The following is a 24,024-nucleotide window of genomic DNA, read 5'->3' on the forward strand; positions in this document are numbered from 1 at the left end:
CTTACGTTTCCCGTTCCTGGGAAAAAAGTTGAGTAGCTCTTTCGGTCAAAGTCAATAAGGATCAAAGTCCAATAGCTAATGTGTGATTATCCTCCGTTCTCAACTCGGAAAAGAAATAAACATGGATTCACAAATTCCTTATATCATCAACTATAACTTTCATGGAAGTGACAAGCTTTTGTCCTACAATTGATATCTATTCAAAATCACTTGTTTGATTTTCATGAATTGCAAGGATAATATAATTATTTTGAGAGAGATTATTAGACAGCAATGGCTTCAACTCTCATCATACCGATCTAACACGACACTTATGTTTTACGTTTTGAAAGATTTAAATGGTAAGATCACCGGCCGTTATAGTATTCGGTAAAACAAGTATTGTGTAATACAATAATCTCATATTCTATATTTACAGGATTGATATATTTGCGTCATTTTAGTTACTATTAAAATGTTAAGCATACGTGGAGTGAGATTAGAACAAACCCTTGGACAAACAAAGGAATAAACCCAAGAACTACAAGAAGCAAAAATGGAGTGACAAGATACATAAATTTAGAAGCAAAGCTTCCGAATCACCCCTTGATTTTCAAACGTACTCCCACAACTACGTCGAATGAGATCCAAGAGACCAGTGTTCTAAAAAATATGCTTAAGCACGTTTAAGCTTGAAGCTCGACAAAAATACCCCGCTTAGGAGAAAAGCGAGAAAAAACGATTAAACTGTAGTTTGACCGAATTAAACGTAATTAAACCATTTATTTAACTGTGTTTAATCACAATTAATGACATCTATTTATTTTTATATTTTGAAGGTATGTCTTTTTATTTTAAAATAATAAATTAAGTTTATAATTTAGATGTTTTTTTAATTTTAATTATAATTAAGCATGTCTGATAATGATTTGACAAATATTTAACATTTTTTAATGTGATCCTAGTTGCAAAAACAAATAAAGATGGTAATTTTGAGATTTTTATGCTTTTACAAATATGAAAATTAATACATCAGGCTTAAATTTATAATATTTATGTATCATTTTATCTATTTTATTGATTTGAGATAATTACAATTAAACTAAAAATAAAAAAACGTTTTTTTCACACTTAAGCATATGCTAAGCTCAGTATGAAAATCTTAGAGCTCGACATCCACGTTACGAGACGCTTCACATTTTTTCGAACACTTTTTCGAACCTTGCAAGAGACTATCAAAAACCATATCAGGACAAATCCAGACTCAGATTCTCCAATTCTACAATTCCTCGTCAGATAAATTTGCTTGATTAAAATCTATGTCGTAGGACTCGGACATCTTGTTTCAGCCTCTTTAATCTTCCTCCCCGAACTCAGGAAATTCACTTTTTTATGACAATTTTGTACAACAAATTTTATTAAATTTTGCACTAATTTTTGCCCAAATATTATTTGAAGAACATTAAGTTGCTTTTTTTTGAAGATATCACCGAACGTATAAAAAAATCCATTAATAATGTTAGGCCAGAAACTTCGAGGCCCATTTGGTAGACCCAAAATTATTTAGTAAGTTTGGTCCAACCTCAAAATTATTTTGTGAGTTTGGTCATTTTGTAAGGTTGGACCAAACTTACTAAATAATTTTGGGTCTACCAAATGGGCCTCGAAATTTCTGGCCCTACCATTATTAATGGATTTACAAATGTCATTAAACTTCCAAATGCTCTTCCAGTAGCATATTTGCTCTAGCAGAGTCTCTCGTCTCTGTTGATTGATAACTCAATAACTCTAACAAAAAGCACAAGCAGCATACATCATGCTTGCAAATAGTTGACTGGGAAAACAAGCCATTGGTTCAGGTAAAAATCTTCGATAAAGTATGACACATGAAAATCAAGGCGATGCAAATTACTTGAAAGAAACAGATACGAAACAGACATCATTCTTCAACAAAATTGTCACTTAAAAGAACTGGATTGAAGCTATCTCAGTACTTGATAGGAGCAATAATATCAAGTTGGGAACCGAGCTTCTCTGCGGCGACCTTTTCGGCTTTGAGTCTCAGTTTTGTCAGCTGCTTCTTTCTCTCGTACATTGTCTGAGCTCTGTCTTTCCTCTTCTTCTCCAATTCCTATAGTAAACAAAATCATCGTGTTCACAAAGCAGAAAAGAAACATTTTCCGGTAGAGAAATCATGAAATGATGCATGGAAATCAACAGCTTGACAATAAGAAAGGTAAGCCTTCTAAAGAACAAATTAAATTGTAACAGAGCCATATTTCAGAAGGTTAATAAATTAAAGTGAACAAGTTAGCATTTAACATACCCTGATAATATCATAATGATTCCATCCAACCTCAGATGAGAGCCTACCCAGCAAACAATATTTGTGACCAGCTTGAAGCCTCAACACTCTAAAACACACAGCACCATTAGTTAGAAATATAATAACAAAAACTGTAATAGATACGACTTAGTAACCAATAACTAACAGAATAAAATAAAAAAGAAAGTCTATTGACTAACTTGAGAGCATCAGGAATAACCATCCTCTTAGTCTTGTCATATGGTGGAGGCACACCCTCGTATACCTTCAATCGTCCAAGAGCTGCAGCGCCTCTCTTAGTTTTGTGCGGAATCATCCTACATACATAATCCATTAAATACATAAACTCCAACAAAAATCTATCTGAAAAATTTGAAGTAATAGCACAGCCGAATGCACCTGATTCATATCAATTGAAAACAGTTCCTACCACTTGATGTAGAAGAGAACGAAAAGGAGGAGCAAATAGCACCCTTGAATGTAAAAAAAAAACAGAAACATGTATTGAAATACAACTTCGATAGATATACAGTGCCTTGCTCGTCGGGAAACAAATTTGTCCTCTAATAAGAAATCAAGCCTAAAACTAAAGACATCTAAACTTCAAACCACAAGTAAAATGAATTCACCATCTTCATTTTTAAATTCTACAGATTAGTTGTCAAATACACCAAACAATAATCCCAAACTCTAGCAGGACCATTAATTTTCAGCTAAGGTATCAACTATGGATAATATACAACTAAAATACAAAAATACAGATCAACGACAAGGCCAAAAATATTAAACATAACCGAAGATCACAAATATCTAATCTCTCAAACATCAATCTGAGCAAAATTTTCAGCCAATAACATGTTCATTGGGCTAAAGTTTGGAGAATTGAACAAAAGCGTGTACAGCATAGAAACAATATGAATATTTGTACCTCAATCATCTCTATGGTATTCAACTAAAGTAGAAATATATAGGACTCAATTAAGCAAATTCAACACATGAAGAACAAATTTCCACAAATTCGAAAAATAAAATCCAAGGACGATCCAAACTGCACATTAGAACTTCAAAATTGACCCAAACAAACAGAAAGTACAGAAAAATTAAAATAAATCAGATAAACAGATCGATGTCCAAGCTTCAAACGTGAACACCATACTTTCAATCAATTTAAACTTCTTACTGGCAATAAAAATTAAAATCACTGGAAATACCTAGAAATAATGATATCACATCAACTGTTATCAATATAAACAAATTCACAACATCTACAATGTTCCTCTAGCTTCACGCAGCTCAATGAATCAAGGTATCAAACAAGTCCACAAAAAACCCATCTCTCTCAAACACAGTTCACCCAAAAAACCACATATAAATCATAAACCTAAACCCCTAAACACAGTAACACCATATTAAAATGCCAAAAAATGAAGAAGAAAAGAAGCATCAACTCATACCCACGGATTGTCCGCCACAAAATCTTGGAGGGAGCCCTGAAATGGATTGGCCCATGAGATGGCTTGGTGTTCATGCGCTTGCGGAGAAACCGCAAGAATTTCATCTTCTGCCGCACAAGCCCACCTGATAGGCAGATTTCCTCGCAACGAACCACGACTACCTTTTGCCCATTCAGGAGTTCCTTGGCCAGAATTGAAGCCAGACGGCCGAGCATGTGGTGCCTCGCGTCCACCACCACTCTCTTAGCGCAGATCCCTGAACCCGAAACCATTTTCTCTCTCTCTCTCTTTCTGGAGGCGGGGTAGATCGAGGGTGACGAATGGATACTAGGGTTTTGGATTGAGGTATAGTATTTATACGGTCATTTCCACAGGGTTTCGAGTTTCTTGGGTCAGAGGTTCGGTTTAAGCCCATTTACTTGGGCTTTTATTAAATGGGCTTCAGGACTAAAATCAAGCCAACAAAATTATTATTCCGGAGTCAGGTACAAGTGGGACGAGACCTCAAATCCGACCCTAACAAAAAAACAATATTTTAGATAATTAATTTTAATATACATAATAGTGTGATTTACATCTTAAAAGATAATATTATTAAAACTGAAAAAATTATTAGTTACATTTACATTACATTCATGAGTGGGTCTCATGTAAGACCGTCTCACGGATCTTAATATGTGAGACGGGTCAACCCTACTTATATTCACAATAAAAAGCAATACTCCTAGCATAAAAAGTAATATTTTTTCATGGATATCTCAAATAAAAGATCCGTCTCAAAATACGACCTGTGAGACCGTCTCACACAAGTTTTTGTCCTATACTCATTGTTATCCTTACATGTTTCAAGATAATTTATCCTTCTAAAATTAATTTCGTTTTAATAAAACTTATATTCAAATTTGAAATTTTTTATATAAAAAATAATTTTCAAATATCACACGTTATCTAGATTAGTGGATCGTGGCACACGCAATGTATGTGTTTCGTTAAAAAAAAAGAATAAAATAATTTCTTATTTTAAAATAAAAATTATTAATTTTTAAAATTGAAATGGTTGGATAAAATATAAAGAAAAAATAATTATGTTATCAAATTTCAGTACAAGTCTGTAATCTTTGTTATTTTGATAATTTTAGCCTTTTTTCTAACGTGATCCTGATGTGACACCTATGCGAAGCTTACATGACTTTAACATGACATGAAAATTTTAGTAGTCAACAAGATTAAATTTTGATGAGGTTAATTTTCAACTGTTTTAAAGGTGTTGGCTCACTGTGGGATGATTAGTTGTACTATGAAGGACAAAGAATGAATGTCAAATTATAGAGTATCAGGTGAATATGAGATTGGAGTGGAGTCTTTCTTGCCATTTGCAATAAAAAAAAACCTAACGATCCTGATCAAATACGTTGTCCATGTACAAGATATGGCAATCTAAAGAAGAAAAATGTTAAAACTATACGAGAGCATTTGTAGAATAATGGTACATAACTACATATTTGACATATCATATATGTATATGACATATGGAAAGATCTACGATAGGGAACTCAATGAACGATAGTGATCGAGTAGGGAAAAATGAACAGAAATTTTTTGTTGAGGAACCTATAGATATGGTGCATGTTGCTATTGATAATGTTAGGATCCGTTAACTAAGGTAAATTGTTTAGAAAGCGGTAGAATAAACATTTTGACTTTTTGAGTTCTTTTTCAAATGTGAGTCAGTTCTTTGAGGAACTGGTCTCGGAATCTTATATGTCAATATCAATCAGTGAATTAAAATAGTACGGAAATGAACGAGAGATATATTTGAATATCTTGGCTAGGGTATTTTTATGGATGTTCGAAAACTTTCAAATGATCAAACGTCACCCTTTCTATTTCAAGGATAAATTTTCACTAAAAGACTTTGATTAGTACAATAAAATGTAATAACCCACTTGTTGGAACATTTTATCTTTGGAATCTTGATTTTGATGTTAACAAAACTTGTTTATTTGTTCCTAATGAGTTTACCTAAGTTCGCAGAAACTGAAACTGATCAGGGTTCGAACTGATTAGTTATCAAGCTTAAACTGAAATTATTGAGACGCAAACTGAAAGTGCCAACTGATTGATCGAACTGAACCAGTACAACTGAAGTATCAAGAGCAGTTCAACTGATTGTCCATTTGATAGGTGGTTCAGCAGAAGACCTTCAGAAGCCCGGCCAGCTGATGAAGTGTTCAACTGATGAAGAGCCCAACTAACCAGTTCAACTGAATCAGTGAAATCAATTCAGCTGACGAGTCAACTTATTTCACCTCACCAGTTCAAGACCAGTTCAACTGAATAGTTCAGAACATCAGTTAGGAGCGAACCAGTTTGCAGATACGACAATAAGTTCAGAACATCAGTTAGGAGCGAACTAGTTTGCAGATACGACAATCTTAATCCAGCTGTGCACAAAGGTACAAAAGTTGTTGTACGATCAAGGTACAATAAGAGACGTTGTAGCAGCGCTTAAAGACAAATGTTTCTAATATCTATTTTGGGGGAACAAATTCAAACTGCAACAGATTCATTCACTGAGCCTCACTATACGTTCAACCAAACGCCTATAAAGAAAATCCGAAGCTCAGTGAAGACGTGGATGAGAGTTGACAAGTGGAAAAACTAGTGAGAAAATAAAGGGCACTCTCGTTGTATATCAGTTTTACAAGAAGCAACCACCTAGTCAAGGGAACACTTCAACATGTTATCAGCTTAGTTTCAGAAGCATATTTCCCTCAGTGTATGAGAACACTTTCGAGTTGTTTTCAGAGATCGGTTCTCACACATGCATACACCACCACTCAAATACAGTCTTGCACAAAGACAATAAACTTGTGTATGTAGTCTTTGACACATAGACATTCAACAAGTGTTGGCTAGAAGGTGCTCCTTTCAGTCTAGACTAGGAGTTCAGTTAGTCAGTGGTGTAAGTCCTACTCTGAGTGGGTTTGTACAAGGTGTTGTATAGATCAAAGTCTTCTAATGGATCCTACCCGATATGGTAGAAGGGGTGACCATATGAGCAGTTGAAGTCTCCGAATATTCATAAACATATCTTGTGTATTTAACTGATTAACTTTTGTTTAAACTGATTTGATCAATTCAGTTCTCACCATAACTGAAGTGATACAAGCTTGAAATGATTCCTCTTAAATCAGTTAACCAATTTACACAAGCTAAAAGCTTTAAAATGTATCAGTTTTCTTAACGAATGATTATTTCGAGTATTTTCTGCTTGATTTGTAACAAAAATCGATCTCATTCATCGGTGTTTACATTCTTAGAACACGAGCTATTGCAGCTCATTGAGAATATTGTGTTTGAAACACCCTCGCAGGTGCCTGAACCGATCCATCACCACTTCACCTAAACACTGCAAACTGAAACTTTCAACTTTTCTTAAACTTGTCATTCAATAAATGAATTACTCAAATAAGTAGCCTGATTGCTACAAAGAAATCAGTGAAGAATGAGATTTAATTTGTGATTTCAAATGCTTTTATGGTACCCATTCTATATCAATGATATGTTTTCACTAAAAGACTTTGATTAGTACAACAAGATGTAATAAATAACTTCATTTTGGACTTAAACACTACCAAATTGAAACTCTTAGTTTTTTCTTAAACCTAACAGTTAATAACTGAATTGTTCAAATGAGTAGCCTGATCGCTACAAATTAAAATCAGTGAAATGTGAGCTTTACTCTGCCATTTGAAAACTGAATGTGAGCTTTAGAATGAATTATAACTGACTTGATAACTGATTGTTCTTTGATTAGTTGTGTAACTTATATTCGCATAAAAATCATCCATTTATCATAACTGAACTCCTTAGCTATTTATAGTCTTCGACTCCAATTGTGCTATTAAATGCATTTAATAATGTTGTCCGCTGAGTCGCCTTTTTGTCTATGTATACATCATTCCGAAAATAATACGAGGTATCTGTGAGGCCCAATAACTTAAATTACGTTTAATTATCAAAAAAATGATTTATTTAAATCTGCAGTGGAAAATGTTTTAAAAAATACTTTAACATGGGCCTCAGGGCTTGGAAAAATTTCGCCATTACCTCGTCGTAAATAAAATATATCAAAAATTTAAAGTACCTGTAAAAGGAAAATGACTCAAGGATGATGCTGCGGTATTCATAAACAAACATATGCAAGTGTCGGCCAGGCACAGGACATAAATATAACAGAAAACAATTCAAATAAACCGGCAAGGCTCCCAAACAACAAAAATTAAATCCAAACAAGCAATGATCAATCCAAATGCTTATACAAATACACGGGGCATCTCCTCGGATAATAAAACGTGACAAAAACTGACCACAACTCAAAATATATAAATATATAACTAGCTGGGAGACTCTGTTGAACCAAAACCAAACAATCCAACATCAACCACGAGCTCTGCCAGCGGAACCTCCGCCTGGTGCTGCAAAATCACTTGTGAGATCTACTATGGTGCCCAAAAATGACCACAGTAGCCGTCCAAGTAAACAACTGAGGTTAGGATTCTAGTATGAAACAATTAAACAAACATAACAGTAACATAGATCATGCATCAATAGATATATAATGTGAAATGCATGAACATGACTCAATAACAACAGGGTAAACAGATCCAAACAAATGATACGATCAACAACAATAATACTCGAGCAACACACATGGGAGCTAAATCGTCGTGGAACAAAACCGTCGTGTAAAAAATGTGAGGTATGTCAAGCTGTGCTAATCAACACACCCAACTCGGCCTCTATATAGCTTTAATGATATATAACATGAATGACACAAATAACCAGAACTGGATATCACAATCCCAACGCTCACCCCGAGGCTACAGTAACAATGAGATTGATCAATCTTAACTACAGTTTCAGAATATAGGTCTATCAGCCACGCCCTGATCCCAAATTATATAATAACCAGTTCAGAGAAACAATGAATAACAGTAACTGGTCAACAAGAACGACATGGCTCAAGATGTATGTCATAACAGTATGCCTTAGAATAATTGTCATATAACTAAACATATAACTCAATAAGACATTTAACAACTCAAACAATTCACATAACAAAAGCAACAATAACAACACATAATATGATTAAAACATAATTTATGTGTTACCAAACTGTAGCATACCTATACCAACAAACGACAATCGATACACAACTTTAAAACTCGTCGGACTAGAAATTTTCATAATTCAATATTCTCGGCAGCCTCAGTGTCTTTCAATCGCCGAACCTCAATAATCAAGGCTAGAATAAGCTGCTCGGAACAGTACAGCAATAGTCGGCGCTCATATAATCTCAATGGAAAAGAAGTTGGACGCAGCTGAAACGAACTGGACAAGGCTGGGCTTCAGGTTAAAATGCTGGAATCGAGCTAAAAATTCTCAAGAACGAAATAGAATCAAGATGGACTAGAAAATGGTGGACGAACATGGAGATAAAGCAGAACGTATCCGAATCGCTTGGGAAAAATCAGGTCTTGCTCCAATAAAATATAAGCTTCGAAATCATGTTATACTAACTCAAATACTGGAAAACGAAGCTAAAACCGCTGGAAGAAACAAGAACAGGGCGCAAATTTCTCATGAACAGAGGATTCAATGTCAACCAAATACGGCTCGGTTTCTTCGATTCAGCCACTAAAGGAGTCGTCCAGTCCTTAGCTAGGGATGTCAATGGTTCTGGGTTTTAACCAGACCCGCAATGGACCCGTCCCGTCTGGGGTGGGTTTGGGCATACTAAATGGGTCATGGGGCAGGTCCCGGGTCCAATTTTCTAGACCCGTGCGGGTATGGGGTGGGTCGTGGTTCCTATAACATCCGCCTCATACCCACCCCATATATGTGGATATAAATACTCTATGGTTTTAGTTTTATTAATTTTCATATTTTCAGTAGCCCACCTCAACCATTGACATCTCTGATTCTCTCATTTCCCACAGACTCTCACTTTCAAGAGATAGCAGCACCAACAGAACTCCCAGCTGAATAAGAAGCCATTTATGAGATCTCCTAGAGCTCAAAGACAGCAGAAGCCCCAAGGGCAAGTGAAGAAGCCGGGACAACCAAAGTCACCACAACCTGGAACATCGAAACCTGTAGAGAGGCCACTGTGCAAAGAGTGCAATTGCTCATATTTTGGCAAGTGCATGTGGGGACATACAAGTTCTTCATATGCAAGGATAAAGGACATAAATCTGCTGATTACCCGAAGAATAAAGGACCTACTGTGGGTAGAGCTTATGTGATGCACGCTGAGGAGGCCGATGAGGAGCCAGACACGTCCCTAATCACCAGTAACCTAGTTATTTGATATTTTTATATTGAATGAAATGTTAAAACTTGTTATGAGAAATGATTTGGGATCAAGAAGAACCTAGTGGAAATTAGGTTGCATGCTCTACCTTAGTTGGATTTAAGGAATGACATTAGGAACTCTAGGAATTGGACATGAATTATGAGCCTTAATTATGCAAAGGAGGTAATTAAATCCAAATAAGATTGTATAAGATTGTTAAGGCTTAAAAATTTAGAAAAATAAAAAATTTGGGCACAAATGGATATTTTCGAAAATTATGAGGACCAAATTGCAAAATTCAAAACTTATGTGGCTTAACTGTAAATCCAAAAATTTTAAAGGGATAATCCAAATTTTCGAGACGTCAAAGGGCCGAAAGTGAGATAAGCCAAAAATTCTAGGATGAATATTGAAATTTCAAAAAATTTAGGTAGTAAATCGCAAATTTTTAAAAGTAAGGGCTGTTTTGTAACTGTTAGGTAATTAGGGGCTGTTGTTGCAATTTCTGAAATCCTAAGGGTCAAAACAATGATTTTCCGAAATTTTAGGGCTCAAAATGATGAAATTCAAAATTGATGGGGGTAAGGATAAGAATTTTTGAAAATCTTGGGGGCTAAGATGCAATTTTCGAAACTTTTTTGGATGATAAAGTTTCAAAAAATTAAGGGATGGAAATGAAATTTTTCGAGAAATATTAGGGTCTAAACATTTGATTTTCGAAAATTTTGGAAAAAATAGTGCTAGAAATTCCTTAAATTTCAACACGAATAGATTTGACAGTGTATTCATCGTAGGAAGGATATTTATTCTAGGAGTACCTACATACGCATTACTGGATTCGGGAGCTACACACTCATTCACTTCCGAGACATTCGTTAAGTGACTAAATATTATACCTGAGGATATGAGATTGGGCTTCAAAGTTTCTATTCCTTCCGGTGATCAAATGATCACTTCGAGCATTTTAAGTAATATGGAGCTTCGTTTGCAAAAAGATGTGGTTCGGGCAGATCTTATTATACTCCTAATGCATGAATTCAACATCATACTTGGCATGGATTGGTTATTGTGGAATGGAGCTGTAATGACCCGAATCCTTGTTTTGAATGAAATATTAATTAAGAGATAATTAATGAGTTGTGAATTAATTATTATTAAGGAATTGATAATTCGAGATCAAGCTGTTGGGATATATCGAATTTAAAAAGGGATAACCCGATCTACTTCATATTTCATTATCTCGAGAAATCCAACTAGACAAATGAGATTCCGACACGTGGCAGATAAGATTGATTCGGATTTTCTGAAATAGTCTGGATGCAGCCTATAAATGGAAGCCGATTCTTTTTTTCCTACAACAAATTCTTCAGAGAGAGTTCTAGTTATATCTTAGGTTTTCTAGCAAGTTTTTAGGGCACTTTGGTGTCGGGAAGTTTCGGAGCTAGTGTCGACTCGAGGAGGGTCGGTGGACTGAGATCGAGACATCATCAGCAGGCTGAAGACGGACGCATGTATAATCCTAAAGCCTTAAATAGTAATTTAAGGATCATTAGGGAGAACTTGTAGCATGTTTGATCTATTTTGATAGTGATTTCATTATGTTGGTATTGTCTAGGTTTAGAGCTTTCTGTCAGATTGTTTTAGTGAGGTACGTAATGTACTGAATGAGATATCCAAGCGTAGTATACACACTTATATGCTGCATATTTATCTGTTGCATGATACATGTTTTACTGCTTTGATATATTATGCATGACATATCATGTTGAGCCTAATATCTTTTGAGATATACCTCGTTTGTTGGGGCCGCTTAGCCCTATTCTGTATCGTGTACAATGGGGGCATCGAGAGCTATAGTGTTGACGGGACCCGCGGACTCTGATGACCTGGACATTGTAGGTCCACGTCTTGATGATAAGTGTGGGAGTCAAAACATGCCTAGGGCAGATCAGAGACTACACACTCAGGCGCCTCTAGACTGAGCATGAGATTCTCCACTTGATCCTTGATATCCGAGCATATTGCATTTCGCATGTCTCATATCAGTTTGTATACTCATACATTCTCGTATTGGGCGATTGTCGCTCACGTCCATGTTTTCATCTTGTATGTGCAAGAGGAACTTATGAGACGAGGATGCCAAAATTTCCTAGCATGTGTTACTTCAGCACATGTTCCTGTCAGCCAGAAGCTAGAGGATGTTGAGGTCGTCAGAGACTATCCTAGCGTCTTTCTTGAGGACATTTCTTGCATTCCACCAGACCGTGAGGTGGAATTCTCTATTGAGTTGATGCCGATCACTGTACCAATTTCTAAAGAGCCCTATTGTCTAGCACCTGCCGAGATGAAAGAGTTAAAAGATCAAATTTAAGAATTGCTGGACAAGGGTTTTATTCTCACTAGTTGTTCTCCGTGGGGTGCACCGATATTATTTATGAAGAAAAAAATGGAAGTATGCGGCTCTGCATTGATTATCGAGGGCTGAATAGAGTCACCATAAAAAATAAGTATCATCTACCTAGAATTGAAGACAAATTTAATCAATTACAAGGAACATCGATATTCTCAAAAATATATCTTTGTTCTTGATACCATCAGATAAAGGTTAAGGAGTCGGATGTTCATAAGACAATGTTTAAGACTCGATATAGGCATTACGAGTTTATGGTCATTCCATTTGGGTTGACCAATGCGCCAGCGATCTTTATGGATCTCATGAATCGCGTAATTCAGCCATATTTAGATCAATTGTCATAGTCTTCGTCGCTGATATTTGGATCTATTCGAAGAGTAAAGAGGAGCATAGTCAGCATTTGAGGGCAACACTGCAAATAGTGTAAGATAGGAAATTATACGCTAAGTTCAACAAGTACGAGTTTTGGCTTGAGAGAGTTGCATTCTTAGGCCATGTCATTTCTAAATTGGGTTGAGGTTGATACGAGTAAAGTTGATGCAGTTAAAGAATGGCCCGTACCTAAGATCGTAAACGTGATCCGTAGTTTCTTGGGACTAGCTGGCTATTACCGAAAGTTCATACAAGGAATTTCTTCTATTGTGGTATCCTTTACCGCCTTGACAAAGAAGAATGCAAAGTTTATATGGGGATCTGAATGCCAAGAAAGTTTTGACAAATTGAAGTAAGCTTTGATTTCAGCGCAAGTATTATCGATGTCATCGGGGCAAGGAGAGTATGTTCTTTTTACAGACGCTTCGAAACTTGGTGTAGACGCAGTTCTGATGCAAAATGATCGAGTTATAGCCTATGCGTCTAGAGAGTTGAAGGTTCATGAGAAGAATTACCCGTCACGGGACCTAGAGCTTGCAGCAGTAATGTTTGCATTGAAAATTTGGAGACATTAATGATATGGGGAGAAGTGCAAGATTTTCACCGACCATAAAAATTTGAAGTACTTCTTCACCCAAAAGGAGTTAAATATGAGGCAACGGAGATGGCTAGAGTTGGTAAAGGACTACGACTGCGACATTAGCTACCATCCGGGTAAAGCTAACATAGTAGCAGACGCATTGAGTAGGAAGACATCAATCATTACTCAATTATCCCTTCAAAGACCACTGCAGTCCAATATACAACAGTTTGAGCTGACATTATATGCGAGGGATGAGGCCCCTAATCTTGCCACCATGACAGCGCAGTCGACTTTGAAAGATAGAATCTGTGAGGGACGGTCTACTGATGAGAAATTGCAAAAGGGGAGATTGAGAGATGAAGCTAAGGGCCGGAAGCTGTATTCTGAGGTGGATGGTATAGTTCGATCTCGAGATCGACTCTGGGTTCCTAGTTGTGATTATCTGATGGAAGTCATTATGAAGGAAGCTCATGATACTCCGCATTCCATTCATCTTGGAAGCAGGAAGATGTACAAGGATCTTCAATTATTGTATTGGTGGCCGCATGAAGCGAGCTATCCTGCGATTTGTATAATAATGTTTGACATGTCGACAAGTTAAAGCAGAACATCAGAGGCCAGCAGAAAAACTTAAGCCACGTCCTATTCTCGAGTGGAAATGAGAAAATATCACTATGGATTTTGTTGTGGGATTGCTAATGACTATCAAGGGGTTTAATGCTACATGGGTGATAGTTGATCGTCTTCGAAATCAGCACATTTTCTACCTATCATAACGACATTCAACATGACACAGTATGCCGAGCTATATATACCAGAGATAATTCGCCTGCATAGGATTCCGGTATCTATTGTTTCTGACAAAGATCCGAAATTCACATCGTCCTTTTGAAAGAGTCTGCATGCAGCGATGAGGACTGAGTTGTTATTCAGTACATCATTTCATCCTCAAACCGATGGTCAGTCAGAAAGGGTATTGGAAGATCTACTTCAAGCTTGTGTGATTGATTTTCAAGGAAGTTGAGAACCGAAGTTGCCTCTAGTGGAGTTTACCTATAATAATAGCTATCAATCATCAATATGAATGGCTCCTTACGAGGCACCATATGGGAGGAAGTGTAGATCACCCATACATTGGAACGAGGTTGGTGAAAGATGAGAATTTGGTTCGGACTTGATCAAACAAACAGTGGAGCTAGCAGTGAAAATCCGAGATAGGATAAAGAATGCACAAAGCCGACAGAAAATATATGCCGATAAGCGTCACCAAAGTGGGCCAGTCTTCGAGTTAGGGGGGCTGTGCTGTCTTTGAACTTATTGCTCGCCCGAAATCTGTGTCAATACCAAACTCTTCTTTGATCCAGTCCGTAATTCCTCGCACTAAGCATCCATGGCTGAATGGTTAAAGTTTTGTAGTGTGTGACCACGTATTTGTGAAAGTAGCACCCCTGAAGGGTGTTATGAGATTTGGTAAGAAAGATAAGCTCAGTTCGAGGTTCAGATGACCATTTTAGATTTTGGAGAGGGTTGGAACACTAGCCTATAGAGTGGCGTTGCCACCGATGCTAACCGGAGTAGATAATGTAATCCACATCTCGATGCCGCGAAAGTATATTTCGAACCCTTAACATGTACTAAATTATGAACTGCTACAATTAATTCCATATATGTTAAACGAGAAAAGACCTACACAAATCATAGGTAGACAAGAAAGAAGATTCTGAAACTGTCATACAAATGGTCAAAGTCAAGTGGCTAAATCACTTGGAGGAAGAAGTTGTTTGGGAAATTGAGAGGGACATGAGTGGTCTCCGGAGTTATTTGGTAAGTTTTAATTTCGAGTATGAAATTTTATATAAAGGAGGGAGGAATTGAAAGGTCCAATATGCGATAACATAACCTAACTGTATACGAATCTAGGGAAAATAGAAAATGATTAAGTAAATGGTTTTAATTGCATGAATTAAATATAGGATGCATGATTACATGTTTAAAATGCACATTTTCGACACTAATGCATAAAACACTATTTTAAAGTTTATTCGAGACGTGATCAAGGAACGGAGAACGAGGGATGAAAAAAGAAAAATATTTTTATTAAATGATTACTTTTAACTATTTAAAATATGGTATGTGTTGTGTGGTATTTTCAAAAATGATTTGTTTTGAGGCGATTTTATACCCCGAGACATATTTTTAAAATGTATTCGATTGTCGACGAAAATATGAACTTTTTGAGAATTCGGCTAATATTTTCACAAATTTTTCCAAACAAAATATTTTAGATATTACTAAATGGGCCTAGTATACCATGTTAATGGGCCAAAGCTTATACCACTTTTTATACATTAAATTTTAAAGACCCAAACCTCATTAAAACTCACACAACCCCACGCCCCAACCCCTCTAAAACACAAGGATTATCCTAGCAGCCTACAAGCACACACACCACACGCAACTTGGGAGAGAAGCCACAGTTTTGAGGAAGAATTCAGCCTAGGGTTTCTACATCGTCGTTCTTCGCATCGCCAACTTGTTTTCGTGCCTAATAAATGCAAAGACATGCCTTAACTTTCTTTCAAACATCTTTCACACCATATTATGTGTTTTTAACCATTCTTGCATGAAAAAAATGATGCACATCTTTTATTTCCATTTTTTTGACATGCCCTGATCAAAAATCTATGTTTGAATGATTTAAAACTCATGTATATGATGCATAAAGGGGCTGCCATCCTAGGTCAATAAAAAGAGATGAATTTCAGAGGGTTTAGGAGCCTATGCAATATTACACAAGAGCGGGACCGTAGGTGAGCCAAGGAGGAAAGAAAAAATCTCATGTTTGTGCACAAGAGTTTCGGCAAGGAGGAAGCTCAGTGTGCGGCTCGACCAGGGCTTGATCAAGGCTCGGGCTGGACATGGTTAGGTGTGAGGAAGAGTCCTAGCATGGCTAGGACTCATGCGCAGTGGCTAGGGAAGAGTCCAGGCGAGATAGGACTCTTCCCATGCAAACTGAAGGCAGCAGCTGTGCGAGGGATGTTACGGCTTGGCCAGGGGGTCCAGACTAGGTCTAAGGGTGGTCCATGGAGGGTCATCAGGGTTCGGGCTCAGGTGGTGGCTCGGGTGAAGGGTCATCGGCGAGTTAGGAGTCCTAGTGTGCATTATCGGCTGCGGCTCGTGCTGGACTTGTGGCGTGGGCTAGGGGCTTGTTAAATTGGTCAGGGCTGGTCAATAGGGTCCGTAGGTGGTCTGGTCATGGGTTGGCTCAAAGTGTCTCGGGGGTGGTTCGAAGAAAACATGAGATGGCTCGAAGGGAACTAGCTAGGTTCGGTTTCTTGAAGTTGAAAGGTTAAGGGGTCGAACCATGGTCCACGGGGGTCAATTCATGGGTCGCAAGTGTAATTTAGGTCTGAAAAGTTTATGATAAAAGTTTGGGATTAAAATATTAAAGTTTGAGTTAATCCGAGAATTAAATGCTTTACGAATTAATAAATAAAAAATTAAATTTGAAGCTTTGAATTTAAGATAAATAAAAATATTAGAAATTTAATTTAAGCTTAAATAATTATTTGGGATGATCTAGAGTTAATTAAAGTAAGAAAAAAAACAAAATCGAGAAATTCTAATTCCAAAGGTAAAACGGTCATTTTACACCTGAAAAATGTTAGACTTCCTGGCAGTGCCCTGAATGTTGCAAGTAATTTTAATATGTTTATTTTAATGTTTATGAAATTATATGATGGAACGTAACGTTAAAATACATGTTGCATGCTTGGTTTAAAAGAAAAATGATTTATATATGCTTGAATTTTTATAAGTGATGAAAATATGAAAAGTTGAATGAGGTGAAGTGATTGAGACTAATACGATGATACGATGATATGACTGGAGATATCATGAGGGAAAAAGCCCGAGAGAGAGCCCGTTTACGGGAGAAGACCTCGACGATCGTATTTATATCGACATTATACGATGATATGATGACATGTAAGGCCAAGGCTTAGTAGACGAGTGAGAGTGTCGCTGATGTCCCCGCCGTCCAGTACTCTGGTTACACGTAGATGGATACATCAAACTTCAGCTGATACGAAAGTCACAATTAAGGATCCAAATTTAATAAAAGGAAAATGTATACGTATATGATGAAAAGGAAAATGTATATGATGAAAGGAAATTTGTTTAAGTTCATGCATGTTCATGAAAATCTATTTTAAGTAAAAGTATTTGCATTGTTGTATGTGGATGTATATGTATTACTTGTTATCATGATTAAGGTTTTCTGAGTCAATAGACTCACTAAGTGTGTTTGATGCATGTGAGCATGATGTTGATGTTAATGAGGGACTTGATGGTTGATTTTGCTGAACTGAAGGTGCACACACCATCTAGTTTTTCCGCATTTACGTTTAGACTTATGTTTATGACTTCTGCAAAATGATTTTAGTTATTTTAAAAGATTTTATGATTTATAATGATTTTGAGAGGTTTTGAGAGGATATTAGAGTTAAATATTTTTGAAAATGTTAAAATTATGTTTGGTTGACGATTTACGATTTTATGTTTTGAAATCAATTTCTTTTGAATTTTCAAATAATAGTTGGTTGATTTATTTTTAAATGATGTAAAATATATATATATATATATATATATGTGTGTGTGTGTGTGTAGATATGTTACGACCGATTAGTATAGGAAGAAAAAAAAATTCTAATATATTTTAAAGAAAAACGAGTAGTGGACGTTTCAGCAAAATTAGAGAATTACATGAACCAAATTGTTAGAATTATGATAGAAATTCGATTTGCTAAGTATTTTATTGTTCACGTATTATTGTGATTGTAATATATCTTTCTATTTTGATCTTGGATGCACATCGAGTATGAGTTGAGGCAAAGAAAATCTTTTTTCGGCAAGACAAATTTGCCCGTATGTAAGTGTTATACGGAATGACAATCGTCCATAAGATACAACAACTCCGATCCAGCACCTCAAGTTCTGGATGTCAGCGAACAATGTGTATGCTTGAACTTTCAAGTTTCACAAATAAAATGTATGCGAAAAGTATGTTTGTAGAGGGATTATTTAAAGACTGAGTTACATGTTGAAATAAGCCACGGGACACACTTTTCTGCGATAATTTAGGGGACACATCCTTCTATGATAAGCCATGGGAACCGCAGTTCTGCGCCAAAGGACAGTCACACGAGACGCACTACTTCGGACTGGTGGGTGCAAACTTTTGGACTCACTGGTTCGAGAGGGACACAAAGTTTCCGAATAAAAAATATTTTCCAAATAAATTTTGTCCAAACTTGGAGCTAATAAAAAAGATTATACTTGATTCGTTTCTCAATGTCGAACAAATCCTAGTTTTTTGATTCACTACACCACTTATTCAACAATGAGTTGATGAGTAGGAAAAAACAATTAATGCTGATAAAGATATGCATTGTGGTTAATTTCTTAGTCTTAAATAAGCAATGATTACTGACTCGTGGGGACTTTGATAACCAATGTGATTTAAAACTTAGATTTATGTTTTTTAGCTATAGATTTATTGAGGTATTGTCTCTGTATTTTTTAGATTACGTTCTTTGTAACTTGTAAGATGAAGAACCAACAGACTAAGGCTGAGAACACGGAACAAGATAAAAAAAATAATATTGAGGATTTGAACCAGTATATATCTAAACAAATTTGTGCATATTTATTTTGTCATATTCAATTATCGTTACTATTTTTGTAGGTATCGTTGAAACATTTTATGTGTTCTTTCAAATAGTTGAATGTAGCGTGCAGAGTGTGCGATAAAATATTTCAATCAAACTGTTTTTATAAATTAGAATTGCATTATTTTCAAATCAATTACAAAATGATTAATCGATTTCTAAAGGGTTATGTAGAGTTTCTTCCGCTTGGTTTAGAATTCATTTTTTTAACATTTTATGAATTGTAGCTCTTTTCAAATCAAAATATTTTAAAGTTTTTATTCACCTTTGTTCTAAAACATTTCCGATCCCAACAATTTGTATTGAATCAATAGTTTCTATTTTTTTTTTCAATTGTTATCATGTTAAATTAAGATTGTTTTTTAGAAAAACTTTTTAATTTTTATAATATTTAGTAAATAGTACTATTTTGCTAGTAAATATTAAACATTATATTAATATTTTTCATTTTTTTTATAATTTTAATTATTCTTTTTTTTTTGTTACAAGAGAGGGGGGTCACCCAACATAGTCCGACTAGCGCACTATCATTCTTCTGAAATATCCTCTACCCGTCTTGTCATCTTGAATAATGTCCTCGAGTCCTTTTGGAGGGGTCCAGATATCTCTGTATCCTCGTTGGTATTTCTTTGCTTCCGATGCCAAGTAGTCAGCTGCCCTGTTTTGTTCTCTGTATATATGGTTGATTCTGACTTCCCACTCTCTATTCAAGATGTTGAAACATGTAGAGAGCAAGTTGAGAACGGAAGAGCAAGGCACTTCTTCTTTTTTCAGCCACTGCAACACCTTTGCTGAGTCCAGTCCAAGTACAATCTTCTTGTAGCCCGAGTTCCATGCTAGTTCCAGCCCTTTGCGGACCGCCCAAAGCTCAGCCTCCTCCACCGAACACCAACCAATGTTGTGTGTGAAACCCGAGATCCAATCCCCAAGCTCATCCCTCAAGATTCCTCCTCCCCCCGCTTTATGAGATTTGTGATTGCAGCTTCCATCCACATTTAGTGATTTCCACCCTGGAGGGGGGGGTGTCCATCTTACCATGCGGTTTTCATATCTTGCAGTGTTGTTTGGCATGACTTTTTTCGAAGCGAACGCTGCTTTGATTTCTGATACCTTGTTTTTCACCCACTCCACTTTGGTGTTAACATCCATTTTCTTGCCATCAAACACCAATTTGTTTCGCCATTGCCAGATTCCCCATAGCGTGATTGCAAAGGCCCTATTCCACTCTATTTCCATTTTGTTGTATCTTCTCGTTTCAAGATTTGTTCGCAACCAATTCTCTAGGCTGAGATTCGGGTTTTGTATTAGTCTCTTCATGGGAAAGAGTCTCTCCCAAACACTTCTAGTTTCCTTGCACTTACGGAAGATATGATCGATGTCTTCCAATCCGTTTTGACACTGTATGCAATGCCCATTGGTAGTGAAACCCCTTTTCACTCTCTCGGAATTACTCATTATCTTTCCATGTCGGACTTTCCAGATGAAGGCTTGTATTCTCGCCGGTACTTCCAATTTCCAAATGGCTTCCCACGAGGTGTTCATTGCCTGCTTGTCCTTGTCTGTGATTAGATCATAGGCTGAGTTAACAGTGAATTTCCCATTATTGGTGCTTTCCCAGCAAAAGCTGTCCTCAATGTTCTCCTCCTCATTGATCATATACCCAGCCAATTCATTCTCCACATGAGTAGGTATTTTCCCTTGTAACTCTTCCCAGTTCCAGCCTATTCCCTTGATCCAGTAATCATACACCTTTTTGTCCTTCTCCACCGAGTCCATGTTGCTGAGTAAGGACAGGCTCAACGGTTGATTACCTATCCATTTGTCTGTCCAGAAGTAGATGGATTTACCATTTCTCAGTACTCTTTTTCTTCCCTTCTCCAGGATATGGTTAATCTTGGATATGCCTTGCCATGCATTGGATGCTCCTCTGATTGATTGGATCTTAATGGTGTTGGAATCACTGCGTATGTATTTGTTCTTCAGTACCTGTACCCACAGTTTCCCTTGTTCTTCCATTAATCTCCAGCCTAGCTTCGTCATGAAAGCTAGGTTCGTGGGATGCATTCTTCTGATTCCCAATCCTCCTAATTCCTTGGGCTTAGTTACTGTTTCCCATTTGATTAGGTGACATTTGCGCTCTTCATTGCTTCCACCCCAAAGGAAGTTTCGGATCGTTTTCTCTATTTCTGAGCAGATTCCCAGGGGTAGTAGACTTGTTTGCATGGAGTAGAGGGGAATGGCATTAAGCACTGATTTAGCTAGTACTTGGCGGCCCGCGAAGCTTAGGTACTTTGTTTTCCATCCCTCTAACCTTGCTTTAATTCTGTCCAACACTTGCTTGTACATGCTGCTAGTGACTCGGCCGTGGATGGATGGCACTCCCAGGTATTTGCCAAGGTCAGTCGTAAGTGGGATCCCTGAGGTGGAAGACAGATTCGTAGCCATCGTGTTGTTCACATTTTTAGACACAAACATGTGTGATTTCTGGAAATTCACTGTCTCTCCCGAACAAGAGCAAAATTTGTTTAAGATCTCCATAATGATTGTCAGTTGTTCGTTGGACGCCTCCGCAAATAGTACTATGTCATCCGCGAATAATAGGTGCGATAAGGGAGGCCCATTTCTCGAGAGTCTAATGGCTTTCCAGTGGTTATTTTCAACCGCTTGGCAGATTAGGTGGCTTAGCCTCTCAATACAGAGAACGAATATGTATGGGGAAATCGAGTCTCCTTGTCTTATACCTCTCCCTGGTTTGATCCATTCCAGTTGCTCTCCATTCCAAAGGATCGAAAATCTAGGAGTTTCAATGCAAGACATTATGTTTCTGACCCAATCCTGACTGAAGCCAGCTTCAGTTATTGTGTGTCTAATGAAGTCCCACGATAGTTTATCATATGCTTTCTCAAGATCAATTTTGATGGCCATAAAACCTCTACCTCCCGATTTTTTCCTCATTGAGTGAAGCACCTCTTGGTAGACAATTATGTTATCGGAAATTTGGCGGCCTGGGACGAAGCTGCTTTGATAAGGTCCCACCAGATCGGGCATCACGTGTTTTAGCCGGTTTGTCATCGTTTTAGTGAGAATTTTGTAGCTAACATTGCATAAACTGATTGGTCTGAATTGGCTAACAAGTTCCGGGTTTGAGACTTTCGGGATCAAAGTGAGGAGTGTATCGTTCATGCCCTTCGGAATGTTTCCTGATGTGAAGAAGTTTAGTGCAGAGTCATAGATTGATTGTCCCACTGTAGGCCACATTTTTTGGAAAAAACCTGCTGGAAAGCCATCTGGCCCGGGGGCTTTAAATGGTTCCATGTCGAAGAGTGCCTGTTTAATTTCTTCAATCAAGACTGGTGCATTTAGGGTAGCTAAGTTGGCTTCTGACAGTGAGGGGAATTTACCTTTATCCATGGTAAGGTCTTGGCAATTCTGTGGAATAAGGAAGAGTAATATGCATAGATCATGCTTATCAATTGTTTCTCTTCTGAGACCCACTCACCGTTGGCTGCCATGAGGTTAACTATTTTATTTCTGCTTCTTCTAACCATAGTGGAGGCATGGTAAAATTTAGTGTTTCTGTCCCCTGAGACGATCCATTCTTCCCTTGATTTTTGGAACCACATAAGTTCTTCTTGTTCTAAAACAGTGTCTAATTCTTGTTTGAGTTTGGTTTCCAGCTTCAATAATCTGTGTCTAGGCTGCTTATTCAGGCATTTTTGCACTCCTTCGATTCTAGCCATCAGTGTTCTCTTTCTTCGGTTAATGTTGCCAAAGGTAGAGGAATTCCAATCGGTTAGAGGTTTGATTAGTTTCTCCACGTTATTACCAAGTGTGAGGTTCATCTGCCATTCCTTTTCGATCACCTCATGGAAATCCTTGTGAGTAAGCCAGGCTGCCTGGAAGCGAAAAGGCCCGTGGCACTTGGTTTTCTGTTGGCCATTAAGCTTGAGCAAAAGGGGGGCATGGTCCGATTGGATTATGGGGAGATGTGTCACCGTAGCATCAGGAAATAATTGCCTCCACTCTATGGTACATACTCCCCTGTCAAGGCGAGCTCCTTTGAAAGTGTTGGTGCTTAATCCTCTGACCCATGTGAATCGTGATCCAATGTAGCCTAGGTCTACAAGACCTTGATTGAACATCCATTCAGTAAGCCCAGCACTCCTAATGTTAGCCAATCTGCCATTGGAGGTGACTTCCTGCTCCGAACTCACAGAGTTGTAGTCTCCTATAGATAACCAGGGACCATCAAGGTTCAGCTTTTCTTTCGTGAGGTCTTGCCACAGCCTTTTCCTGAGCGTGCCATTGGGACTACCATATACTATTGACAGAAACCAAGGTGATCGATGGATTCCCTCAACACGAGCAAGCACAAATTGAGGATGAGAAGATATAATCTCTAAGTGGATCTCTTCTTTCCAGAATATCCAAATTCCCCCGCTAAAACCTACTGCTTCAACTCTTAGCCAGTGGAAGTAACCCATTTTCTTGCAAATTTCGTCCGCGTGGGAGCCTGAAACTCGGGGTTCAACATACTATATAATTTTTCAAATATCTTGCAATATCTTCAAAAATCACCAAGAAATAATCAAGTGCAATATCTTCAAGATCTCAAACAAATAATAAAAAAAATCTTTTCAAAATCCTCCAAAAATCTGGCAACCAAATTGAATCGAATCTTACTATATATCAAAAATTTATTCTAATCGAATCTTATTATATATCTTAAATTTATTTTAATTTCTCAATGATAATTATATTTTAAACATGATTTTGGTAGTATGATTCGAGAGTATGTACTATTACA

General features: G+C 37.2%; 2 protein-coding genes across 2 annotated transcripts; both read right to left on the minus strand.

The window, feature by feature from the left end:
* Nucleotides 1-1,768: 1,768 nt before the first annotated feature.
* On the minus strand, nt 1,769-4,089 carry LOC140833015 (large ribosomal subunit protein uL13y). Its single transcript, XM_073197377.1, has 4 exons — nt 3,760-4,089; nt 2,506-2,622; nt 2,306-2,393; nt 1,769-2,110 (listed from the first exon to the last, which is right to left on the minus strand). Exons 1-4 carry the CDS (start codon nt 4,029-4,031, stop codon nt 1,967-1,969), a joined length of 621 nt encoding a protein of 206 aa, XP_073053478.1. The 5' UTR covers nt 4,032-4,089; the 3' UTR covers nt 1,769-1,966.
* Nucleotides 4,090-19,733: 15,644 nt separating this feature from the next.
* Nucleotides 19,734-23,701, minus strand: LOC140831373 (uncharacterized). The gene is made up of 2 exons (XM_073195124.1): nt 22,763-23,701; nt 19,734-22,646 (listed from the first exon to the last, which is right to left on the minus strand). Exons 1-2 carry the CDS (start codon nt 23,699-23,701, stop codon nt 19,734-19,736), a joined length of 3,852 nt encoding a protein of 1,283 aa, XP_073051225.1.
* Nucleotides 23,702-24,024: the final 323 nt, after the last annotated feature.

This window comes from Primulina eburnea, chromosome 5 (genome assembly GCF_022965805.1).
Source record: "Primulina eburnea isolate SZY01 chromosome 5, ASM2296580v1, whole genome shotgun sequence".
In the NCBI taxonomy this organism is placed as follows: Eukaryota; Viridiplantae; Streptophyta; class Magnoliopsida; order Lamiales; family Gesneriaceae; genus Primulina; species Primulina eburnea.

Bases quoted from the DNA above. Each gene is read 5' to 3' on its own strand.
- LOC140833015 (XM_073197377.1), bottom strand. From the start codon at position 4,031: ATGGTTTCGGGTTCAGGGATCTGCGCTAAGAGAGTGGTGGTGGACGCG. The intron at 2,623-3,759 runs GTATGAGTTGAT...TTATGTATGTAG, and splicing joins TTGTGGCGGACAATCCGTGG to GATGATTCCGCACAAAACTA. The intron at 2,394-2,505 runs GTTAGTCAATAG...TGTGTGTTTTAG, and splicing joins GTTATTCCTGATGCTCTCAA to AGTGTTGAGGCTTCAAGCTG.
- LOC140831373 (XM_073195124.1), bottom strand. From the start codon at position 23,701: ATGGGTTACTTCCACTGGCTAAGAGTTGAAGCAGTAGGTTTTAGCGGG. The intron at 22,647-22,762 runs GTTAGAAGAAGC...CTTATTCCACAG, and splicing joins TTTACCATGCCTCCACTATG to AATTGCCAAGACCTTACCAT.